General features: G+C 47.4%; 1 protein-coding gene across 9 annotated transcripts in view; it reads right to left on the minus strand.

Moving 5' to 3' along the window:
* Positions 1–21,585, minus strand: part of GTF2IRD1 (GTF2I repeat domain containing 1) — a 68,660-nt gene that overhangs the window by 18,039 nt on the left and 29,036 nt on the right. For 7 of the 9 annotated variants that reach the window (XM_057383546.1, XM_057383549.1, XM_057383550.1 and 4 more), the window contains 16 exons: positions 18,992–19,175; positions 17,163–17,473; positions 16,627–16,716; positions 15,700–15,783; positions 14,127–14,310; positions 12,869–12,894; positions 10,098–10,218; positions 7,681–7,718; positions 6,570–6,650; positions 4,737–4,826; positions 4,141–4,200; positions 3,628–3,693; positions 2,314–2,497; positions 1,150–1,208; positions 914–979; positions 20–103 (listed from right to left, as the gene is read on the minus strand). In XM_057383546.1, coding sequence (XP_057239529.1) covers positions 20–103; positions 914–979; positions 1,150–1,208; positions 2,314–2,497; positions 3,628–3,693; positions 4,141–4,200; positions 4,737–4,826; positions 6,570–6,650; positions 7,681–7,718; positions 10,098–10,218; positions 12,869–12,894; positions 14,127–14,310; positions 15,700–15,783; positions 16,627–16,716; positions 17,163–17,473; positions 18,992–19,175 — 1,728 coding nt within the window. The remainder of the gene's footprint in view (positions 1–19; positions 104–913; positions 980–1,149; positions 1,209–2,313; positions 2,498–3,627; positions 3,694–4,140; positions 4,201–4,736; positions 4,827–6,569; positions 6,651–7,680; positions 7,719–10,097; positions 10,219–12,868; positions 12,895–14,126; positions 14,311–15,699; positions 15,784–16,626; positions 16,717–17,162; positions 17,474–18,991; positions 19,176–21,585) is intronic. The other 2 variants (XM_057383551.1, XM_057383553.1) reach the window with 2 other exon arrangements.

Below are 21,585 nucleotides of genomic sequence, written 5' to 3' on the forward strand. Positions count from 1 at the left end.
AACAAGCCTGGTTCCTCACCGTATTTCTTATTGAACAGGTCCTGGACTTGTTCCCGCAGTGTATTAGCAATGTCTATTCTGGAAAGCCTRGCATCATAATTTTCTGTAAAATAAAGAAACAATTACAGATTTCTGCTGGTAAATTAAAAGGCACTCTGTGACTTTTAAGTAATGCCATTTTCTAATTATAGGAAAGCCCTTATCTTGCAATTAGCTAATCTCTGGAGTGGGTCATTCAAAGTCCTTAAAATAATCTAAACAGAAATACATTGGGTTTTTTCTCCCCCGCCTGTTTGCTAAGAATAAAAGCCACATGAAATCGAAGATACAGTTGTGATAATTACTGGCATTAAAATAAAACACATGCCAAAGCCTCTCAGAAGGCTTTAAAAAAGCTCCCCATCCTTGTGCAAACTCTCACAGGCCTCCAGGGCCCAAGAAGAGATGCTTGAGAAGGGTAGCACTTGCCTGTTCAGCCCACAAGCTTCTTGCCATCACTCCAGCCCCCAAGGGAGCCACCATGCTGCCGCCAGCTGAACTCAAGTGGCATTTATATGAACATCACATAGTTGAAAAAGCCCCAGTAAAGGCAAACCCCTAGGCTTGGAAACTTAATTATGTGTGTCACAAGGTCAGACAGGGCGATAAACCAAGTTGGTTAGTTAGGGCACCATGCAGAGCACTTCAAGCCTCTTSTTGGACCTGCAGGACAGCCTGTCCCAGCTGTGCATCTTGTCTTCTTGCTGCCTGTGCTTTTCATCCTCTCATCCCACCTCCTTCTCTTCTTTACCCCAGCCTTGTCTTGCCCCTCTGCCACCCCACCGAGCCTCAACACCTGCAGCAGTCCCTTCCCATGTAGCCTCTGCAGTGGGCCAGGGGCTCTGCCTCATCCCCATATGCCTCCAGCCCCCACCTTGAAAGCCCTGTCTCTTCACGGTGTCCTCCAGCAGCACCTCGCTCGAGTCCCTCTCGTCGGTGSCTGAGACAGGGGACATAAGAGGAGTTAGAATTCACAGTGCTGCCAAGGGGATGGGTAGGGGGGGGTTTCCAGCCAAAAAACAAGGTAGGGAGAGAAAGCTGAAGGAAACCACTCTCACTCCTCTYCTATCTAGACCTGAACAGCCCAGGGCCAGATGTCTTTCAGCCTACCTTTGGCTGCCGGGCTGTCTGACACCGACTCCTTTACGCCCTCYGCCAGCAGCTCTGGTCTGGAAAACAGGGAGAAGCAGAGGGCACGTGAGTGACCTCCCTGCCAGTGACACGGTGCTGCTCCAGCATCCTCAGGACACCACTGGTACAGTCACAAAGCATTTACCTTGTCTGGTTAAYGCCATTTAAAATTCCTGCAACACAGTGGGAGAACTTTGGACACAGTTTTCATGCTGACATTCTTTAACGAGCTGARGGGTCACTCCTTGGGATGAGACTAAGCAGGTGATGACTGAGAAGCTTAAGTCAGCAGCTACAGACTTTGAGTGGATATGGTCCTGAATATTTCTTATGGATGGGAGAAACCATGAATGGCTCCTTTCAACATAAAATTGAGCCCAAAAACTGTCATTTGGATACCTAATGCTAAAGATGCACAGCAAGGTGATAGCAGTGCTTGTTAACAAGCTGCACTGAAGCGCATCACAAAGGAATGGATCTGAGATTAAGAGGGGAGGAAACCCCAAAATATGGTTGGGCTGACCTGAGAGCTGCTGTTCTGAYACCACAAAATCTMCATACTCCCAATATTTATTTTCTGYTTYGGTCAYCWGAAGCATTGGTTGTGTCAGCWTTTGGGAGAGRAAGTGCCCGCAAAATACCYAAGACATCTTAMAATCCATCTCTGCTGGATCTGTACCCTCTTTCAGGGCAATGCTATTGCATGACATTGGTTGTGCCTTTTCACAGCCCTCCCACAGTTCCTGTGACACTCTYGCTCCACAGCACAGGGTCAGCATCTTCACTGATGTCTGCAGCATCCCATGTGCACATCTGGACCTCAGCTTGAGCCACTTTCTGTAGGAAAACCCTCCAGGGGCTCCCAGTCCCTCTCCTTGTTCCACATTAGGGCACCCTGAAGTTTAAAGGCCTCTTCACCCATCTTGCTGAGGTGGAGAAACRTTTGCAAAAGCAGGTTAAAAACCCAAAAGACATCAAGGGACAGATGGCAACACCTTTGCTGCRTCCCAGATGGCTCCAACAAGGCAACACCTTGTCTGCTTATAACCAAGCAAATTTATTGAAGGTGACCAAGTGATGGATGCTCCTCCTGCTGTGAGCAGAAACATCCTCCCCAAGGGATAGCCACCCCAACTGCCTTACCTTTTAATGACAAACTGGATGTTGTTGCTCGCTTGCAGGATCTTCTTCAGCTTTGCAATCCCGAAGCAGTTGGGGCGACGCAACAGGATGCCTTCTGGCAAGCCCACAACAAACAGGTCCTCAGGGTACATCAGGAACTTGGAGTAGGGGACTTTGACTGGCTCTGATATTCCTATGGCTTGTGCTGCATGGGGACCCAATCTCATTAGTTTGCTGGACCTCTGTGTCAGGTCTAAGCAACAGCAACATGGTATGTTGGTGGAGGGAYTGAAGAGGTTTTGGGGGAGTTTGTGGTCACTCTGTGCCTGGTGAGAATGTCCCTGACACTGGCAGACATGAGATGARGGACAGAGCCATGCAGCCACCTGGAGCTGGCCTTTGCATTTGYTACATTATCACAGCCTGCCTTCCTATAAAGGCTGCCAGCATTTCTCCACGACACAATGGAACCCCACATCCAGACCCCCATGGAAATCCCTCTGCTAAGTGAGGGGACAGGGAATGTACCTGGGGGCACCCCATCAGCCTGTGCAGCCCAGCATGGTGAGGACACAGCTTGCTCTGCTAAATATTGCCAGAAGCAACCAATCAATGCCAAGCTATTTGGATGGATGAAAAAATAAGTGKTTTTTCACCTCATCAGTGTGGACAATGACTCCCAGCCTGTGACTGTAGTAACATGGGGGACAGTGAGAGCCACTGTTCCAATGGCTCTTCGAGCTGATCCCCAGTGCCCAGCCCTGCCTGAGAGGATCCTGGCTCTTATCCTTTCCCTGGTCACAATGGGCTCTAGCAGCTCACCTATGCCCCCAGCTTTTCAGGACTGTCAGGCAGAGCCACATCTCCGGGTCCGAAATGTGGTAGAAACTTTCTGCCAGCTCTCAAACACATGTGTGACTTCACTTGTATTTCTTCTCAGTTAAATAACCTCTCTAAGAAGAGGTAAGCAGAGCATGGCGAGTGCCAGCCTCCATCACCAAGGTGCCACCAGCCTTACTGAGCCATGCAATGATCACCGTGGGTGGAAAACACTCTCTGATACTTCAAAGAAGTGATGGGGGAACCACTCTGGACCTTCCCTCTGCAGAAGGAAGGCTAAGATCATGACAGCAACTCCTAGGCTGGAATCAGTGAAACAACTTCAAAGAAATCAAGAGGAAGAGCTACAATAACAAGGCTGGAGGAGGGCATTTGTGAGCCCAGCAGACAGGAAATGAACCAATTAGATTGCACCCTCACTCAGCTGCTGGTTTGGAAATGGTAGGTGACAAAGCACCACCTGGCATGATGAACATGTGTTAATGACCATCTTACCGTATCGTGAGTTGAACAGAATTTCAACTTGTTTCCTCAAATGACTTAAAACGTCCCCTAYATCATCTGAAAAAAAAAMCCAAAAAACACAACGATATGCTCTGAGCAACTAGCTGCTTCCAGGGCAAGCACAGTGCAGGTGTGCAGACCTCTGGCAGAGACAGCCATGCACTCTCCATGCCCTCAAATCAGTGCTAGTCCTGACAGCGGCCTCCAAGCCGATCCCCTAACAAGGAAGGGCAAGGATGCACCTGCCACCAAGCCGTGCTAGCAGCCAGGAGCAAAGAGAAGCAGGTGGAAAAGTAAATCCAAGCAYGAGAGGAGAAGACAGAACCCAGGAACACAATGGTGGCCTTCTGTGGGCAGAGGCTTTGGAAGCTAAAGGCTAAAAGCTAAAGGCTTTGCTGATAACACAGGAATCTCAAAAAACCCAACCTAAAAGATATCTGTGTGCATCCATCCTTCCAAAAACCTGCAATGATGGGCAATGCTCAGAGTTTACCATACACCCACCTGATCCCTCCATCTGCTTTTCTTTGTGTCGAGACTCCTCACTGGATCCCTTCTCTGTCCCTGTCGAGGAAGAAGAGGGTTAGCAGATTAGCAGCAGCAAAACCAGACATGAGCAGGAGTTCATGTGCCCTGCAGCCACTCAGCTGCTCCCTCCACTCACTAAGCTCTGAGCACATGTCCCAGCAGAGGCTGGGCTGGTACCAGCATGCCAAGAGCTGCACTGGCAGGATAACACACAGTGCTTCCATAAATCCCACCCTTTGGTATGGGATCCCTGGAAAAGGGGAGACACAGCAGGAGCAAGGGCAACCACTGGGCCAGCATACATCCCACAGGTAAATTCCAGGCATAAAATGGGCAAARGGGCTTGGGTTTGCAGCATGCTGGGGCTGAAGAGAGGATAGGAAGGAGAGGCAGTGCCAGAAAACCCACCAGTTGGTCTATCAGAGCTCCCAGTTGGCCTCATTGAGGCCAAGACTCTGGAACTGGGTCCYGAACTCCACCACTTTGGCTCATAAATGGTATTTACTCATTTTTGGCACACGTATGAACACCCGTGCTACCATGCAGTCTCCCAGATGCTTCTYTTCTGGTACCTGCTACTGTGTCCAGGATGTAGCTCGATTCATCTGAGGCCATGTGCACAGGCACCGGGTCATGCATTTCAACTGAACCAGGCGATCGGTCTGGGGACAAAAACCCATAGGCACCATTTTCTCTGATGCCAATAGGACACTGTCCCCAAAAAGTGTTCAGAGGGTCCCAGCCATCAGCAAGGACTGAATGAAGGGCACCCCACTCCCAGGACCCCCACACACAACTGGAAGATGCTCTGGGGATGCATATGCCTTCTTCCTCCCAGAACCACCCAGAGCTCATCCCTGACACTCATCCCTGACACACAYCTGACCTCTCAGTCTGAGGAAAAGAAGCAAAAATCTCTTCCTAACCTCCAGAGAAAGTGAAGAGAAAAAACAGTTCAAATTATTTACTTGGCTTAATTCCATCTGAACACTCAATTTTTGCTTAAAGAGCTCATGCTGCTTGATTTAGCTACTACATGGGGGGAAACTGTTCCACTAATGCTGCCTTCCTCAGCAAAATCAACCCTCTTTTGGTTTCCCTTACATTAAACCTGTCTCCCCAAATGCTAGGCTGTCCAATGCCCTCAAAGAGCCATCCAAACTCAGTTTTAAATGAAGTTTCAGCTAGTTTATATACTTCAGTTGGGTCACTTCTGACCTCATGGGATAAATAATCCCAATTTCATCATTTTTTCCCTGGAGGTAAGCACCTCTTTTCTATTACTTAATTAATTAATATTAACCTGCCCTCAGCTGTATTCCCTCTGCTTGAACTTGATCTTCAAATAATGTAAGAAAAGGTGGATTCTGCACTTGAGGTATGATCTCCCTGGCATTGGACAAGTGATAATTCTTCTCACTCCTCTCATGGACCTCCAGCTCACCATATATCAACATTCTTCTCTTCCATTAGCTGCCAAGTTGAAAATTAAATTTTTAAAATGTATTTATCACTATATGTTTTAATTTTTTTAACTTTTTTACTTCTGTATTTTGTTCCTTCTCCTTCCCCTATATTAACATAGATAAATCTATTCCACACCAATCCAGGAGTGACTCTTCAACTGTCACCTTACTAAGGGAACTGCTACAATTTGAGGGCAACAGAGATTGCACTGGTGTGGTGGTGTCACTGCTGTCTCCAGCATCATTCACCCTCAAGCAAGTTAGAGTCCTGTTGCTGCCCTCATTCTGGTGAGATTATTAATTAATGATTGTGAAGCACACTGAAAATGCAAACTGCTAACAATCTATTCATTAAACCCTGAGGATCATCCTACCATTTGCTGTCCAGAACAGGTAAGTGGAAAACAGACTCTCCCAGCTGCCCCTCRAGCACGTCATCTCCATCACAACCCATGGCCACTGACTTGTCTGAGCGGAAACATGGGGAATTTCCCCCACCAGTATCAACAATTCCAACACATTTTCATCATGTGCTTAATATTAAATCTGTCTACTATCTGTTTTTATGAACTCTTCAAAACCAAGCTGGTTTTCTAAATGAAGGACCTCATCAAAAGCATCCTGCACTCAGTACCTGGGACCCTCCATATGAGGCAAAGCAGCAAACCAAGCTCGCTTTCTCCAGGAGAAAGGCAAGATGGGAAAACAATGTAGGAGACAGAAAAACAACAAAGAGCCCTAAAACACCTTCCAGTGCTCCCAGGAAACCTCACCATGGTCCCACGTCAGCTAAGAAAAACCACTGAATGTAGGTGAGGGAACCTTACATGCTGGGAAACATCCTGCAAATGCCTCTTCTCAAAGCAAAATGTTGAAACACGACGTGGCAACCCTGCCTGWGCAATGACCACTGCACACCGATGACACCCCAGCGGCTACCTGGTACGGTGATCTGGATGATGTTCAGCTCGTCTGGYTCGATTTTGATCTGCCTGATCCCACCTAGCTCTCCTGAGGTACCTATGGGGAAAGGCAACAGAAGGCAGTCGCCAACAGGATCCAGCAATGCCATTTCTGCCCAATGTAGCACCAACGCAGGGAAAGTGTGACCAGCGACCACTTCAGTGCCAGCTGAGYGTGCCACAACAACAAGGCTTCAGTCAAGGGGCCCAGCAGCATCAAGCCCATGGCATGGAGGTATCCAAAGGGGCATCTGTGGACATGGCTTCTGCAAACAGCTTGGCTCTCAGGAGCTGTTGGTGCCCTTGAACTGGCCACTGAACCTTGTTATATGCTCATTTCCGGGCTTTCTTCATTTAAAATGAATTGGGCCACCAGACACCAGAGCTGTCTTCAGTGGGCAGCTCCTAGCAATTTTAATGCTCCCAAACTCATGCCTGGAACTTGCCTCTATTCTGAGGGCTGACTGCAGCTGCATCACACCAGGATGTGACCAGCTGAACTTCAGTGTGGTTTCAGCCCCAGCAGATGAAAGCCTGTGCTGGACCAGCTGCCCCAGGAGGATGCTGTCCCAGGAGGAGGCTGCCCACAGTGCTCAGTCAAGTTTCCTCTTCTCTCAAGATAACCTTCCTCACTTAGGATGGGACAGATCCACTGCAGGGGCTGAGYTCTGGCTTGCAGCTTGGAAAGGCAAGACAGCGAGGCTTGGTGTGGTGTTTCAATGGATTCAAGCCCCTAAATCTGTGGGAAAGCACTTCCTTTTCATTCATGGTGCTCAGAATACTGACACTGCCGACTTCTCAGTGGTGGCCTTTGAAGGAACTCCGAGAGTGAAGACTTCCCATAGCTTTRCATTTAAACACATGCTTAAGTCTCATTATTTCAATTCATGCACTTTTAGGCTCCACCTGGAGGGTCAGAGGGTAAAAGCCTTCATCTCTGCATCAATCAAATGGGGATAAAGTCCTTAGAGAACTGCATGTGGCCAATCAGGCAACTGATGTCACACATCCAAGTTACTTTGCTGGCATGTTTCTCTAGTGTGCCCCCAATACCACTGTCTTGCAAGAGAAAATTAATTATTCCTCACCTGGTTCACAGCTTTCAGAAACACTACACTTCTCGGACCTGGAAGGGAAAGGCAGACAAGAAAGGTGGTCATGCTGTAAGAAAAATGAGACCTTAAAACCCAACTGTGTGTGTAGGACGGATCCTGGCAGGAGAGGGCTGCAAGAACTACAAAGAGGTCTCCAGGGTCACTACACCCATGGCCCCAGCAGAAGCACATCCTCCATGGCTGCAAGGAAAGCTGTGGTCTGCGAGTTTCTCTGCAAATAAATCTGCTCTCAAACCCGCCCTCGTCCTGCACCCTTGCTGATGGCAGCACTGCCTCTAGACACCAATAGATGGAACTGCAGAGAGCTCCTAAAAACAAGAGAAAATTGTAAGCCTGAAACTTGTTGGCTCCATCCCTTTGCRACAGAGAGCATTGTTTAAGGTATTACTACAACGTGGTTACTCAAAGAGGTAAATAAATTAGGGAGAAAGGAAAAAAATCTATTGATTTGGTAAATATTTATTCTGTTCAAAGCTTTTCTTCATTGAAAACTGGGCACTATCCCAAATTCCCATCTACAGTTAACTTCACATGCTCAGGAATTTACACAAGCTGTTCTGCATCCAAATTAGATTATTTTGCATTCTCAGGATGCATGATGTGCTTTCTTGCCTCTCTCTTGAACAAGAACAACCATGGCTCTTTGGCAGCAAGAGACCCAAGGAACCACTCTGGAAAACGCACTCCTCCCCGATGCTGAGGGGAGGAGGGAAGAAAAACCCTTCTGAGCCTGTTGGCTCAGGAGGAATATTCAAAAGCACTTCTTGCTTGCCTAAATCCACCCAGGAGYATCAGCAGAACAAATCACAAAACAAGCCAGGAGTGCTCTTGAAATCTTCCTAAGTGTGGAAAGGCAAAAACCGTCATCAGTCTAGAAGGTACTGTATATATCACCTAGGAGCCTTGGGAAGGGTTTTAAACTCTCCCACTTWAGGTCAAAATAAACCTTTCACCAAGGAAATTTGGTGCGAGGGCTTCCCTGGGGACTGTGTTACYCCTCACAGTGTCTGGCCCTTCTGGAGTATTGGGTACTGCATTTTCCCTGGAGAAGGACTCTGACCTGGGGGAACCATTCAGAAAAAAAAAAAAAAAAAACCTCCCACAAACCCTCCTTTGAGGCTGAAAATACCCAGAGAGCTGGAGACAAATGCCAGCAGCTGGAGACAGCTGCCAGCCCTGCAGACTGGGCAGCTCAAGAGGTCTCTGCMCTCCAAAGTTGTGATATTTCAGTACTGATCATATTGCCAGGCTCACCCATTGCCTGTCCTAACACTGCAGATTCTGCTGTCCTGGACATGCTTTAGGGGGATGCAGCAGCCACATCCAAGGAGACAAACCTGAAACAGCACTGGGGACAACCAGAAGAAACTCCAACCTGTCACAGGTTCATGTCATCAAAGAGCCAAGAAAGGAAAGGAACTCAAGAGATGTCATGGATGGGACAAGTTACCTTATTTCCCCATCCTGACCTGCACAAGTTAGCAACCACATATCATTGTCCAAAATCCCAGCTGGTGGAGCTGTCAGTGCTGGGCAGTGAYGCTTTGTGCCAGAGAGGCTGAGGAGCATTTTTCACCCTATTGTGTGAAGCAAGGCTGTGAGAAAATTTGCTGTTTTAAAGCAGATCATAATGCTGTAAACAGCTGCCCTCTTGTCCTTAAAGTGATTTTAAAGGCTAAATTATACCTTGCTTCCACTGYATTAAGAAAATTGGGGCTATAAACAGAAAAGTACCTCCCGGATCTTCCAGTCTGGGGTAGAGAGCTGTATGCTATGTGCTATATCTTCCACAGAGGCTGCCAGCATGTTTTGGGCCTGACCAGTTTGTGGCACAGATGGAACAGAAACAGGTACTCACACAAAAAGCCTCCTACCCTGCTGGACTCTATAACCCCACCTTAATGAAATGYACTGTTAGGGTCCCTGTGAGCTTTATAAACAAGCAACACTTAATTAGCAGGATGCTGTTATGGTGTGGGCTGAGAATGAAACCTTTAGGTCATGCTTTAACACCAGAGATGGCTCCAGCAGATAACCCCAAACAGTCCAGGCATGGCCCTCATTTCATCAGTTTTGCTCAAAATTAATGATTCCAAACTTTTGGCTTGCAAAAGGATGAGGCTGCTTGGCCTCCTCCTGCACTGACTATCCTCATTGCAGTGGGATTTTAAGGAGTCAGGAAAGCAACACCAATTTAGCTACTCACCTTTCCATTATGAACTTACAACACCTCTCTGATGCTGCAGCACACTGAATCACACTCAGCAGCCTCCTGTACCCACCAGACATTGCTGATGAACACAGCAGTAACCTGCTGTACACATTAATACCCCCAAAATAACCCTCTGAGGGATGTCACTGCAGGGAACAGGGACAGGAGTCCAACTTACCTGCTGTTGGCCTGAGAGGTCCCCACCAGGTCCAGAATGGCCCCACGGTGCGGCTCAGGGGAGATCTCCCGGGGAGGGCTGGAGGGCTCCAACTTGGTTGGATCTTTGGTAAATTTGCTTCCTGTTGCCAGGTGTGCATCATGGGTTTTGGGAAAAAAGCAAAACCAGGATTAGCAACTGGAGATGCCAGTGATGCAGCTTGCTCTCCTCCTAGTCCCAGAGCACAGATCAGGGTGGGAAAGCAGGTTTTCAAATGTCACCTGCTTGCRAAAACAAGGATGCAGATTCCATTGGGTTCACATGTTAAAATAYTAGCAAGACATTTGCTTAAACCTCTTCATAACTATCTGTGTGTGCTGGGAAGCCCTGCCAGGACAGAGCATCTCCAGAAAGGGTTGGCTGATAGGACAGGGTTCCAAGAGGTCAGAAAACCCAGGGCAATTGATCACTGTTGTAGGATCAAGGCCCAAAGTGGGGAGAGCCCTGTCCCATGGGAGGGGATGTGCTGCACTGGATGAGAGTTTGGCAAAGGACTGAGTAGCAGAGTAGCTGTCTCACAGCTCCAAGCCCACMAAGCAGTGGGAGAAAWCTCTGCCACRGTGACACAGAGAGGGAAAGAAGCATCCCGTCACCGTGAAAAACTTCCTCACTCCCCTGCTCCTCAGAAGCCTGAAAGGAGCTGAAATGACGCCTCAGGAATTACCTTGGAGATGGAAAGAGAAATCTGAAGAATGAGGGCTGGGGGAAGGAGGGAGTGACACTGCTTTTTGAGGCTGCAGAAACCACAAATGTCTTGTTTAACAGCTGTTACCAAAGGTCCTTTGCTGGTCTCAAACCACCATCACAATATCCCCACCCCTCTCAAACATATTSCATCTATGGGAACATATGCCACCTTCCTTTTTGTTCCAGCCTGCAAGTAAGGACAAAGCTCTGGCAATAGGATCAATGGAAATAYAGAACCTTAAAGACACTATAAATCTACTGACAGTCCAAAAGGCTCCTTTTAATTTGTGCTTTCTATGAACCAAATCTGGTTCTTGCAGTAGCAGAGCCCTGCCTGAAGCCGCTACCCAGGGGAGTAACAAAAATAGGTTTCCAAGCAGTGGTGGGTATTTTAATTACAGGGTGAGCAAAACAGTATGGGGAAGCTTTGGGATACTTTGTAAATGGCAACTTAAAATACAGCTCCACTCAGAAAATAATGTCTYTGCAGAAATGGCACCTCCTGACTCAGCAGATGCTTTTTTCTTGCACAAGCCAATGTGCTGACGCAAACCACAGAAAGGCAGCTTTAATGGGTTTTGCTTCTGGTAGCCCTGCAGGGACCTGTCAGGAGAGTGGGACCTGCCACCCACTTCAGTCCTGCTGGGTTTGCTTCCTCATCTCTGAATATCCACTTGCACCTCCCTGCCCTGTAATCCCTGAGCTCCCAGCACAGTGCYCTCCAACCAGCAGATCTGGAGCTGACGTGCAGATGTACATGGTGCCTCCCCCAGATACCATGCAGTCATTATGCAAGGAAAACCCAAGCATTCCAAAAGTCAATTCAGTGCTCCATCCCTTGGGGATGGATTAGTGAAAAAAAAAAAATCCTTTCCTTGAGAAAAATCCTTTCCTTGAGAAAAAATAAGCCATGAACAACTTTGGACAAAGAAATTCCCCATGTAGGTGGGACCCTCTCCAGACTATGTTGGAGGTCCCCTTTATGTGGCTCCAGCATCATCATGCCCAGGAAGCACTCTTAGCACTGGGGCTGTCATGGGGCCAGAGTGATAATTTAGCTGATATCTGAGCAGGTGTCTGGCAAGCCACCAGCACGTGCAGTTGGCAGCTCAGGGCAAAAAAAACCCAAAACACCACCCCAAAACATGTCTTTACTTGTGAGCCAAGCCCAGACAACCCAGGAACTGGGTGTGATAAATTTGGATGCAATGCCATGTTCCAGGTGTGTATGAGGATGAGGGCACTGCTGGAGTTCATGTTGAGTCTGACAGCATGGGTACCTTCCTCCTTTTATTTCCCAAGAAGCATTTATTGAATCACAGAATGGTTTGGGTTGAAAGAGACCTGGAAGACCATCTTGTTCAACCCCCTGCCATGGACAGGTTCACTTTCCATTATCCCAGGTTGGTCCAAGCCCTGMTCAACCTGACCTTGACACTTCCAGGAATGGGGCAGCCACAGCTTCTCGGGACAATCTGTGCCAGGGCCTCACCACCCTCACAGGAAAGACTTAGTCTGGCTTCTCCAGCTCAGAGAAAAAAGGAGTGAAAACACAGAGCAAAGAAACTGAAAGAACTCCCTCCCCATCATTCTGTCACTGAAAAAATGAACTTTTGTATTTTTTTTTTTAAACGGTCAGCAGCTGGATGATGCCAGCACTTCCCAGTCAAAAAAAAAGAAAAAAGAGGAATTTACCAGTGAGGAACACAGCAGTGATTTTCTTCCTCTTGAAAGTAAAGATATAGGCCATGTACTGCCTGTACTGTGGATCAGCCTGGTTCAGGAGCCAGCCCAGCCTCACACACCAGGAATTCTCATTTAAATCTTCAAAATTCAATTTCTAAAGGGAGTACAGAGTTTGCACTGATCCCAGGCAAAGGCAATCTCAGCATGTCCTAGTGTAGGGAACAGACAAAGCTCCTTACTGAGCATAACTGCATGTGTTCTGCACTTCTTCTGCTTACAGGTGACATTATTTCAACTCTGCTTCTCTGGATAATCTTTCAATTTTGTGGGCAGTGAATCAAAGGATGAGGAGAACATACCTGTAAAAATTCTTTCATCAAACATCCTAGGAGCAAAGGAAAAAAAGAATTAGAAAGAGATAYTGCTAGTGACTGAACTGGAAGTTTAATTAATGAATAGCATTAAACCAAGTCAACATAGTAATCTAATTCATTCTCTAAAAAAAGGGAATGAATTTTTCAGCTAAAAAAAGGCCTTCTAGTCTTTTGTGCAGCCAAGCAACCTTATAGCACATGCTTTTTAACTCTGAAGTACCTCTAAATCTGTTTATAAGTAATTCTCTTAATTAAATTAACTTATTAAATGAGTCTGCAATAGGCTGGCTTTACCAAAAGAAACAGTAGGACCAAAGTGGCTGTTGCTGGACCTTCACTTTCCAATGTAGACCATTGACCAYGATGTCACCTGTCTCTTGAATATTATATTCTGGTGGTACCTGCAACTTTGCTCATGGGAGCAAAATATGTCCAGGGCCACACCCCACAGCCTGATCCAGCCTGGTGCAGCCTGTGCAAAACAGGACAAAGTGGCTCCTCCACCAACTGGCATCAGGAAAACTAATTCCTTTTAGGATGCCTGAATTCCATTGTTGCTGGTGATTTTAGACTCTTCGGAAGCCTTACCCAGGATTTTTTTGYGCTGTAGTTTCACACCTCTAGGAAGGGAACAACACAAGTGCTGCATAGGCAGGGATTGAATAAATMAATGTATTATAAAGCAGATTTTCCTAACAGAGAAGCAAAGAGAGATTGCACAGCACAGTGATAACCRGGAATACATCCACTCCTCCTACTCCAGTGGAAAGGAAGACACCTAGTCACAGTGCCTGGCCTGTGGGTGATACATTCTCATCACCAGATACAGAGGGTGTGTACAAGTGATCAGTGAAAAACAAGGTGGACAGGAATCCCTGTGAGAATATGGATGTTCCTCCTCTGACTCGGGGACATCACTCCAATCCACCAAATGCCATTGAAGGAGYTGTAACCACCCAGAATGTTTGGGGTGGCATCAGCAATGTTTGGTGCCCATGATTAGTTAAAACAGGGTGGCAGAGCTTGGATGTGATCATGCTACCAGTCAGCTCTGCTACATCCTTGCAAAAAGAGAGARATGAAAACCAGAGGTTTGCTGGGGGAAAAGAACTTTTAGTTGTCTTTTATGAAAGAGGGTGAAATGAGTTTTTGCTGCCTAAACAAACTCTGTGAGCATGGAGGGTGCAATAGCTCAAATCCCTGACACCCKTGAGCTCCACATTCTGCTTTCCTCGCCACCCACCTTTTGATGACAAAATGGATGTTGTGCCTCTCCTCCAGTATTCGTTTGAGTTTGGGGACACCATAAGTGCAAGGTCTTTTGAAAGGTATTTTGTCCGGGATGCCGATGATCTCCACTGCCTCAGGGTCGCAGGCAATTTTCCGGTATGGGACAGGRACCATGTGGTCTAACCCCAAGGCTTCAGCTGAAAGATGAACACATGGCTTTCATTCACACAAGTGCTTGTCTTTTATAGATGCTAAAACAAAGATGCAAGGGCTTGAACTCAAGCGAGCAAATGCCTTCTTCCCTCTTCTCCACTTGTCACAGAAAGTGAGCCCCAGGAACAGCTCTCCCATGGGAAATGCGACAAAAAGGAGAGAAAGCAGCTAACAGTGTCTTCCAAAATTCCCAAACATGACCAGTGATGCTCAAACCAGGGGTGAGCTGGCCCAGAGAGAATCTCCAAACTCCTTGTGACCCACCACAGCATGTTTGTGAGCTCTATGATTCACAATCTGCAAAGCACGTGGAATTATAAAATTGTTAATGTTGGAAAAACCCTCTAAGATTTATTCCAACTGTAAACCCAGCAGCACCATGTTCACCAAACCATATCCTCAAGTACCACATCCATATTCTTCAACATTTCAAGGGATGGTGACTTCATCACTGCCCTGGGCAGCCTATGCCAGTGCCAGACCATCCTTTCAGTGAAGAAATTTTCCCCAATTTCCAATCTAAACCTTCCCTGGAGTAGCTTGAAGCAATTTCCTCTAATTCTATCACTTGTCACCTGGAAGAAGAAACTGATCCCTMTCTGGCTACAACCTCCTTCAGCTAATTGTAGAGAGAGACAAGGTTTCTCCAGTGTCCCCTTTTCTGCAGGCTGAGCCCCTACAGCTCCCTCAGCTTCTCCTCATCAGACTCATGCTTCAGACCCTTCCAAAGCTCTGTTACCCTTCGGCCACAATCCAACACCACATATAAAAATTGTAAGTCAAAAGGCTTGTCTCAAGCCCATATACAACTCACAGGTGGCAGCACACATCTACAGCCCATCTGCAACTCACAGATTACACAGCCTGATAGAGACAGCACAGTCAAAGAGCCCACCAGCCCAAGTGATTTCCCAAGCTTCTCACATGCCCAAATGCCCCAGGGATACCCCAAAAGCACTGCTCACGTCAAAGGGAGCACCAACAACATCTGCAAGTTGTGAAGATAGAGAAAAAAGCAGCTGCAATRACAACAACCTTCTTTTCACCTGCTACATTAATGTAAAAGGGCCACATGCCATCATTCCCAGTACCCAAATGCTATGATCCAGCATGACACATTCCCAGACAGGGCGGTTTTACAGCCCAGTTATAAGTTCCTTGACAAGGGTGATAGGGCTCCAAACAGAAATATTGACATAACCTTCAGGAGACACCCAGAAACTGGGAGCTGCTGAGCTAAATGTGTTAAGAAGAGCAGGGAGCTCTAGCATATGGCTTCTGCTGCTGTGTTAGGGAACAAAAATGATTGCTATATAATGATATGCAATCCACAAGCATTGCAGATGCATAATGGCATATTAACTCCTACTCACCATATCTGCTGTTAAACAGAATTTGCACGCACTCCCTAAGGGTGTTGATGTCTTCAGTTTCTTTTATAAAACTGTCCCACTTATCTATCAAAACAAAATACAAGAAATAAGAAACTTCCATATGGTTCGTACACAGCAGATGCACTTTTCTCCTGCAAAGTGCTGTGAAGAWGGAACAAGACTTCAAAAATCCTTTCCCTCTTCCTGAGAGAATTTTGCCAGGCTGGCAGATAAGGTCTGGGCTTCTCCARCCCCAGACCCAAGCACTCTCCTTGGCATGTGCAAAGCAGACTCATAAGAAATGACCCCATAACATTTCTCAATACTAGAACAAAAAGCCCTTTTGGACAGAGCCATCTCCACCTGGAATGCACCTTTGAAAGGTACAGCCATTTCACAAGTGGAGCTTTTCCATCTTCTCCTCTTTCCCAGCCTTCCCACCCATTTTTTCCTCCTCTTCAAGGCAGACATGGGGTTTTATGCTGTAYTTCCCTTGGGTGCAGTGCACATGGGGAAATGGCAGTCTCCTCCCCACTACTGATCCCCCCAGGCACTGCTTCAGAGTCCCACTGAGATTAGTGGGTTTCAGTTATTTTGAAATAATGCCAAGTTTCCAGCAGGTATGTGCCATTTGCAGTTGGGGCAAACAGCCTCTCCCACAGCMATGCTTTGGATCCTTGTGCAGGAAGCAGAGATGGGAATTCMCAGCCAGCCAGCAGTGCTCAAGGACCACTGGCAGCATCTTGGGATGGCAGGGAGGGACTGGCAGAGATGAAGCTCTTGGCTCCAATATGAGATKTATCTCTCCAGCACTGTCAGATCCCTGCACAGCATGGAGGGCTGGGAAACTGCTGGGGAGAGATGTGGTCAAGGGAAACCTTTCCCTAAGGCTGCCAGCTGCCTTTAATGCTGGAGCAGGACACAGACCTGTCTTATCATGCACGATGGAGAAGAGGATGCGCTTGGATGAGTGCACATTCTGGATGAGGGGACCTCCGGAGACTGATGATTTCTGTCCTGGACAAAAGGGGAGACAAGGAGAAAGGGCTGATGAGAGCCTGACCAGWGCTCCAGGCACCACAAGACCCTGGGTGCTGTTCCCCACCAGTGATGCTGACCCAACCCCTCTGCCTCTTCTCCATGCACCCTGGCCTGTGACACCTGGCACAGCATTGGCCAGACTGACCCCTGCCGTTCCCACTCCGGCTGCCCTTCTGGCCTGGTGGGTGCAGCACCCGTGATTTTGGGGCAAAAATCGAGGTGTGCCCTGTCAGCACCTTGCAGGCATCCAGGGAAGGGCTAGGGCAGTGCAGCAGGGCAAGGGCTCTACTCATTTTCACACAGCCTGAGCTCTACACTGATTTTTACCCAAGGAACACCAAAACAACCAGCCTGTCCCCTAGCAGGGCCAGGGGTGGGCTGTGCACCGAGCCCTCMTCCGAGAGCAAACTCCAGGCTATTACCACAGCAGTCGCTGTACTCCTGTGAGGAAGGCACCTTCAGCTCTCCCGCCGGCCGCGCCAGCAGCGCCTCGCCCACTGAAGTCGGCCCCGGCAGCCCTGAGGACACCTCCTGCTTGAGCTCGATGGCGACAGGGGCGGGCAGAGAGACGCCGTATAGGAAGTTGGTGACAGCAACGGCGGAGGGGGCGTCCTGGCTGGCGGGTTTGGCCACAGGGCCGTTGGCACCAGAGTCTCGGCTGCCCTTGGAGGCGAGGGAGGAACAAGTTAACTCGATGTTGGGGTTGGGCTCTCGGCTGGGCTCATCTGCTGGCCTGAGGGGAAGGAATGGAGAAGAGGAGGGAAAAACAGGTTCCTTTGGGCCCATGGCAATGCAGCAAGCATGGATGTGGAGGRGGAAGAAGAGGCATGCCTGGGAGGGTGGGACACTCTGCACCACCAGCTGCCAGGCTCTTGTTGAGAAGGGCCATGAAGGTGATTAGAGGGTTACAGCACCTCTCCTGTTTGGAAAGGCTGAGAGAGCTGAGATTGTTCAGCCTGGGTAAGAGAAGACTCTGGGGAGAACTTACTCTGGCCTTCCATTACCCAAAGGCACTGGGGAGCTTGAAAGGGACTTTTGACAGACAAAGGCAGGGAGTTACAGGACAGTGGGGAATGGTGTAAAACGGAAAGAGGCTTGGTTTGGATTAGATATTAGGAAGAAATCCTTCCCTGTGAGGGTGGTGAGGCCCTGACACAGGTTGCCCAGGGAAGCTGTGGCTGCCCCATTCCTGGAAATGTTCAAGGCCAGGCTGGAGCAATCTGGTCTAGTGGAAGGTATCCCTGTCCACAGTAGGGGCTTGGAACGAGATGGTCTTTAAGGTCCCTTCCCACCCAAACRATTCTGYGGTTCTATTCTATGATTCAGAAGTTACATCCATCAAACTCCTGAGCATCTTCAGGCATCTGAACAGTTCTTGTCTTAAGTGCAGCTGGTCAGTTTTATGGTGGTTCAAAGCATTTTTATTAGCTAGGACCAAGATGCCCAGCTCCATGCTCAGTGCATTTAAGGAATAAAACCTTTTATGACCACAATCACTTGGCTCCACAGCCTGGRCCAGCCCCCAGCATCCATGGCACATTCAAGTGGGAGCTAAGTCASCCCAGGGATGAGTTTCAGACTGAAGAAACCAATGTGCTTCACATGAGACAGGCAGCCACAAGCTCACAGACAGCTCAAATTCTGCGTGTCCTACTTTTAGCTGTCTCAGCCTGATTTTCCAGAAACAGCCTTTAGATGAGGTATTTGGTCATGCTCAGCATTTTTCTGAATGGATTTAAGGTGCTGCCAAGCAGGCAAAYGCAGGGAAAATGCACCTAAAACTACTGAACCCCTTGCATAAATGTGGCCAAAAGGGGGAGTTTGCTCTGCTGCAGTCCTCCACTTCCCTCCTTGTCTGGCATTAAAAAACTCATTTCAGTCTGGGAAGACACTCACAGCATTTACCCTGGAAATCCCTCTGGAGACAGAAAAGCACTTAGCTTACCAGAGTGGAAATTTTGGCAGAGACACTTAAAAAGATTCAGTTAATATGCGTGTTTACACGTACTTCTTAAAGAAATTAGTCTGAAATGGTCTCAACCCCCCCGAGACRAACAAATCTCTGTGCAAGGCTGGGTTTGGCATGGCTGGACCTGGGTTTGCAGGTCTTGAGGWGAAGGTGAGACATGGGAGGAACCCTCCTGCCTGTGCATGTCCTGCCTGTCAYGATCTTCATGATCAGCCAGTGCTGTAAGATACACCATTCCAAGGGCTCRCTGCTCTCTTGCCCCTTGGAGGTCTCCAAAATTACCTTTTTAGTCTGAAGCGGATGCTGTGGCTGTGCTCTAGGATGGCCATCAGGGATTTCACATCATACTCCATGGGTTTCTTAAAGCTGATCCCCTCAGGCAAGCCAGTAACTGCCAGCGAGCCTGGCTCTTTCAGGAACCTCTCGTATGGCAAAGGGACCACGTTGCTCTTCCCCATGGCTTCACCTGGGGAGGGGACAGAGTTACACACACACAAATACCCTGTGCCCCTGACCACGGCTGAGCTGGGCTGAGGGAATAAATGGAAGAGCAAGAAATACCAACAGAAACATTAGGAGAAAAATCCCATTCCATGCACTTAGCATGCAAGGCATTCCAATTCCTTCCTAAATGGACTAATTAATAAAAAGCTCATAAAAGCCAAAAAGCAGATGTCTCATCATTCAGGTTGCACAGTAGAATCCTTAGCTGGGGTCACTTGGCACAAGCCYGCCCCTGGGAGTGCCCAGCCATATGCCAGTAATGTACATGGTCATGAGCAAAGTGGAAAGGAGTCAAGGGCTGACAAGGAAGGCAGAAGAACTTGCAATAATTTTTATCTYGTGTTTACTGAGATACTTTGGTAACCTTATTTCTAGTCAGTTTTCTTATTTTACCTTCTAGAAGAACAGAAAGTAGTTTGATTGTCAAGCAGCCTTGATGCACTTTGACAGACAAGGAAAAAGGCCAAAATCAATAATCTCCCTCCATCCCACTATYCACAGACAGCTTGAACATCAATACATTTGACTGCACAACCAACTCCAGCAGTCCAGAACTCTCACCTGCTCCCCTCAACACTGGCCACATCTTTCCACCATGTCCCCACCATGTGTGTCTGGCTCTATTTTACCTCTGACACTAAAATCTCCCAAAGGAGTCAGATACAAAGTGCCTTCCCTTCCCAGCAAGCTTTGCCATTATGCAGGGATTTTCTAAACCAGATAAAGTGCCTGTGTGTCCAAACCAGGGCTACTCTACTATGCTCTGCAGGCAAAACACCATCAGAAAACAGCCCACTCTGAAGGATTTCAAGGAATGGTCAAAACCCTCAAGCTACTCTCTGGGGAAAAATTACTTTGGAAACCAACCCAAGCCACTCTGATCAATAAACTGTGCTGAAAGCATGAAGCACAARGAACAGCCATGCAGGAATGTGACCTGTCTGGCAAAGCAGTGTCCAGATGCAGAACATCTGGTGGCATGACACAGTGTCTGCACCTTCACTTCCAGTCTGAGTGGCAGATAGAGAAGATTATGGGACTTTAAAGTTGTGGGATTTTGTACTGTGGATTTTCTTTAAATTATTTTATTTTCTCTCTCTTCTTAAAAACACACAAACAAAACAAAAGAAAAGCAAAACAAAAAAAAAAAAAAAAAAAAAAACAAAAAAAAAAAAAAAATAAAAACAAAACCAAAAAAACTACAGACAAAAGATCTTGCAGAAACCATGCAAATCTTGTGACACTGTCAGAAAGTCCTTATTAAACGTGATTTCTTCAACATGCCCTTTGAAGGAGTGCATCATAACCAATGATGTGTGACTTGCACGAGCCATTAAGGCTTCTTACAGGGAGGATGGATAATATTTTAATTAAGCAAATAATTGAAGTTTCAAAGTGAGCCTTTGAACCACGAGTTTACTTTCCGCAAGCTGACAGTTTTCCCTGTCCCAATACACTGACTCTAGCAGCTCTCCACCTCTGTTGATCACCTCTCTTCATGTCTGGGAGAAGCTCCCAATGTCCACAGTGGCTATTATCAATCCAGTGCTCAAGAACTCCCCAAACATRTCTTTATGGGGACTATGTTATTATCAAGGTGACTTTCAGAGGCCTTGCATTGCTGTKTAGAGACTCCTGGTTTGGCTAAAGAGACAATAATCATCATTAATGTCTGTTTAATAGAAGCCAGTGGTAATCAATCATCCTGTTGGTGCAGAGATTACCCAGCTCTGGAGGGAATATTTTTGACTAAGATTTTTCTGTTTCCAATCCTTATTCATGAAAGGATAAAAAAAAAGACCGTAAGAATGGTTAAACTCTCTGAGTGTTAAAAACAGAATTACCCTGGGGCATCTACTATCTCCTGTGGTATTTCTCTCCAYTCAACCAGGAGAGGCTCTGCCCAGTGGGAATGGAGGGGAGCAAGCAGCTTAGTCAGGTTTCACCACAGAGTGGAYCAAGAATAGAAACAGCTGATATTACTGATGCAGCAGCAAAGGCAGAATAAAACCCAGCACCAAACCCAAAACCACTGTCCCGGGGATGATCAATAAAGGTTCTGCTACGGCCATGCCGGCCATGCTGGACTGAGGACGTGGCCAACATGACTCAACACACCTCCATCCATACACCTTAACATGGTAAAGAACTTTGCTAATCATMCTGATGGATGGGCTGCATGGTTCATAAACCCCATGTCCCCAGATCAAGCTTTCCTGATGCAATTATGTATTTATTGTATGTCAGATTTTAATAAATCACATATTCCCAAAAGGACAGAAAACTGTCCCAGCAGGACAATGAGATCTGCATCTTGGAGGGGAAACAGCAGCACAAAAACACTCTCTCCGTTCTATCTCTTGGTTCTTCTG

The sequence above is a fragment of the Malurus melanocephalus genome, unplaced genomic scaffold, assembly GCF_030028575.1.
Source record: "Malurus melanocephalus ecotype Western Australia unplaced genomic scaffold, MMel_1.1 scaffold_639, whole genome shotgun sequence".
NCBI lineage: Eukaryota > Metazoa > Chordata > Aves > Passeriformes > Maluridae > Malurus > Malurus melanocephalus.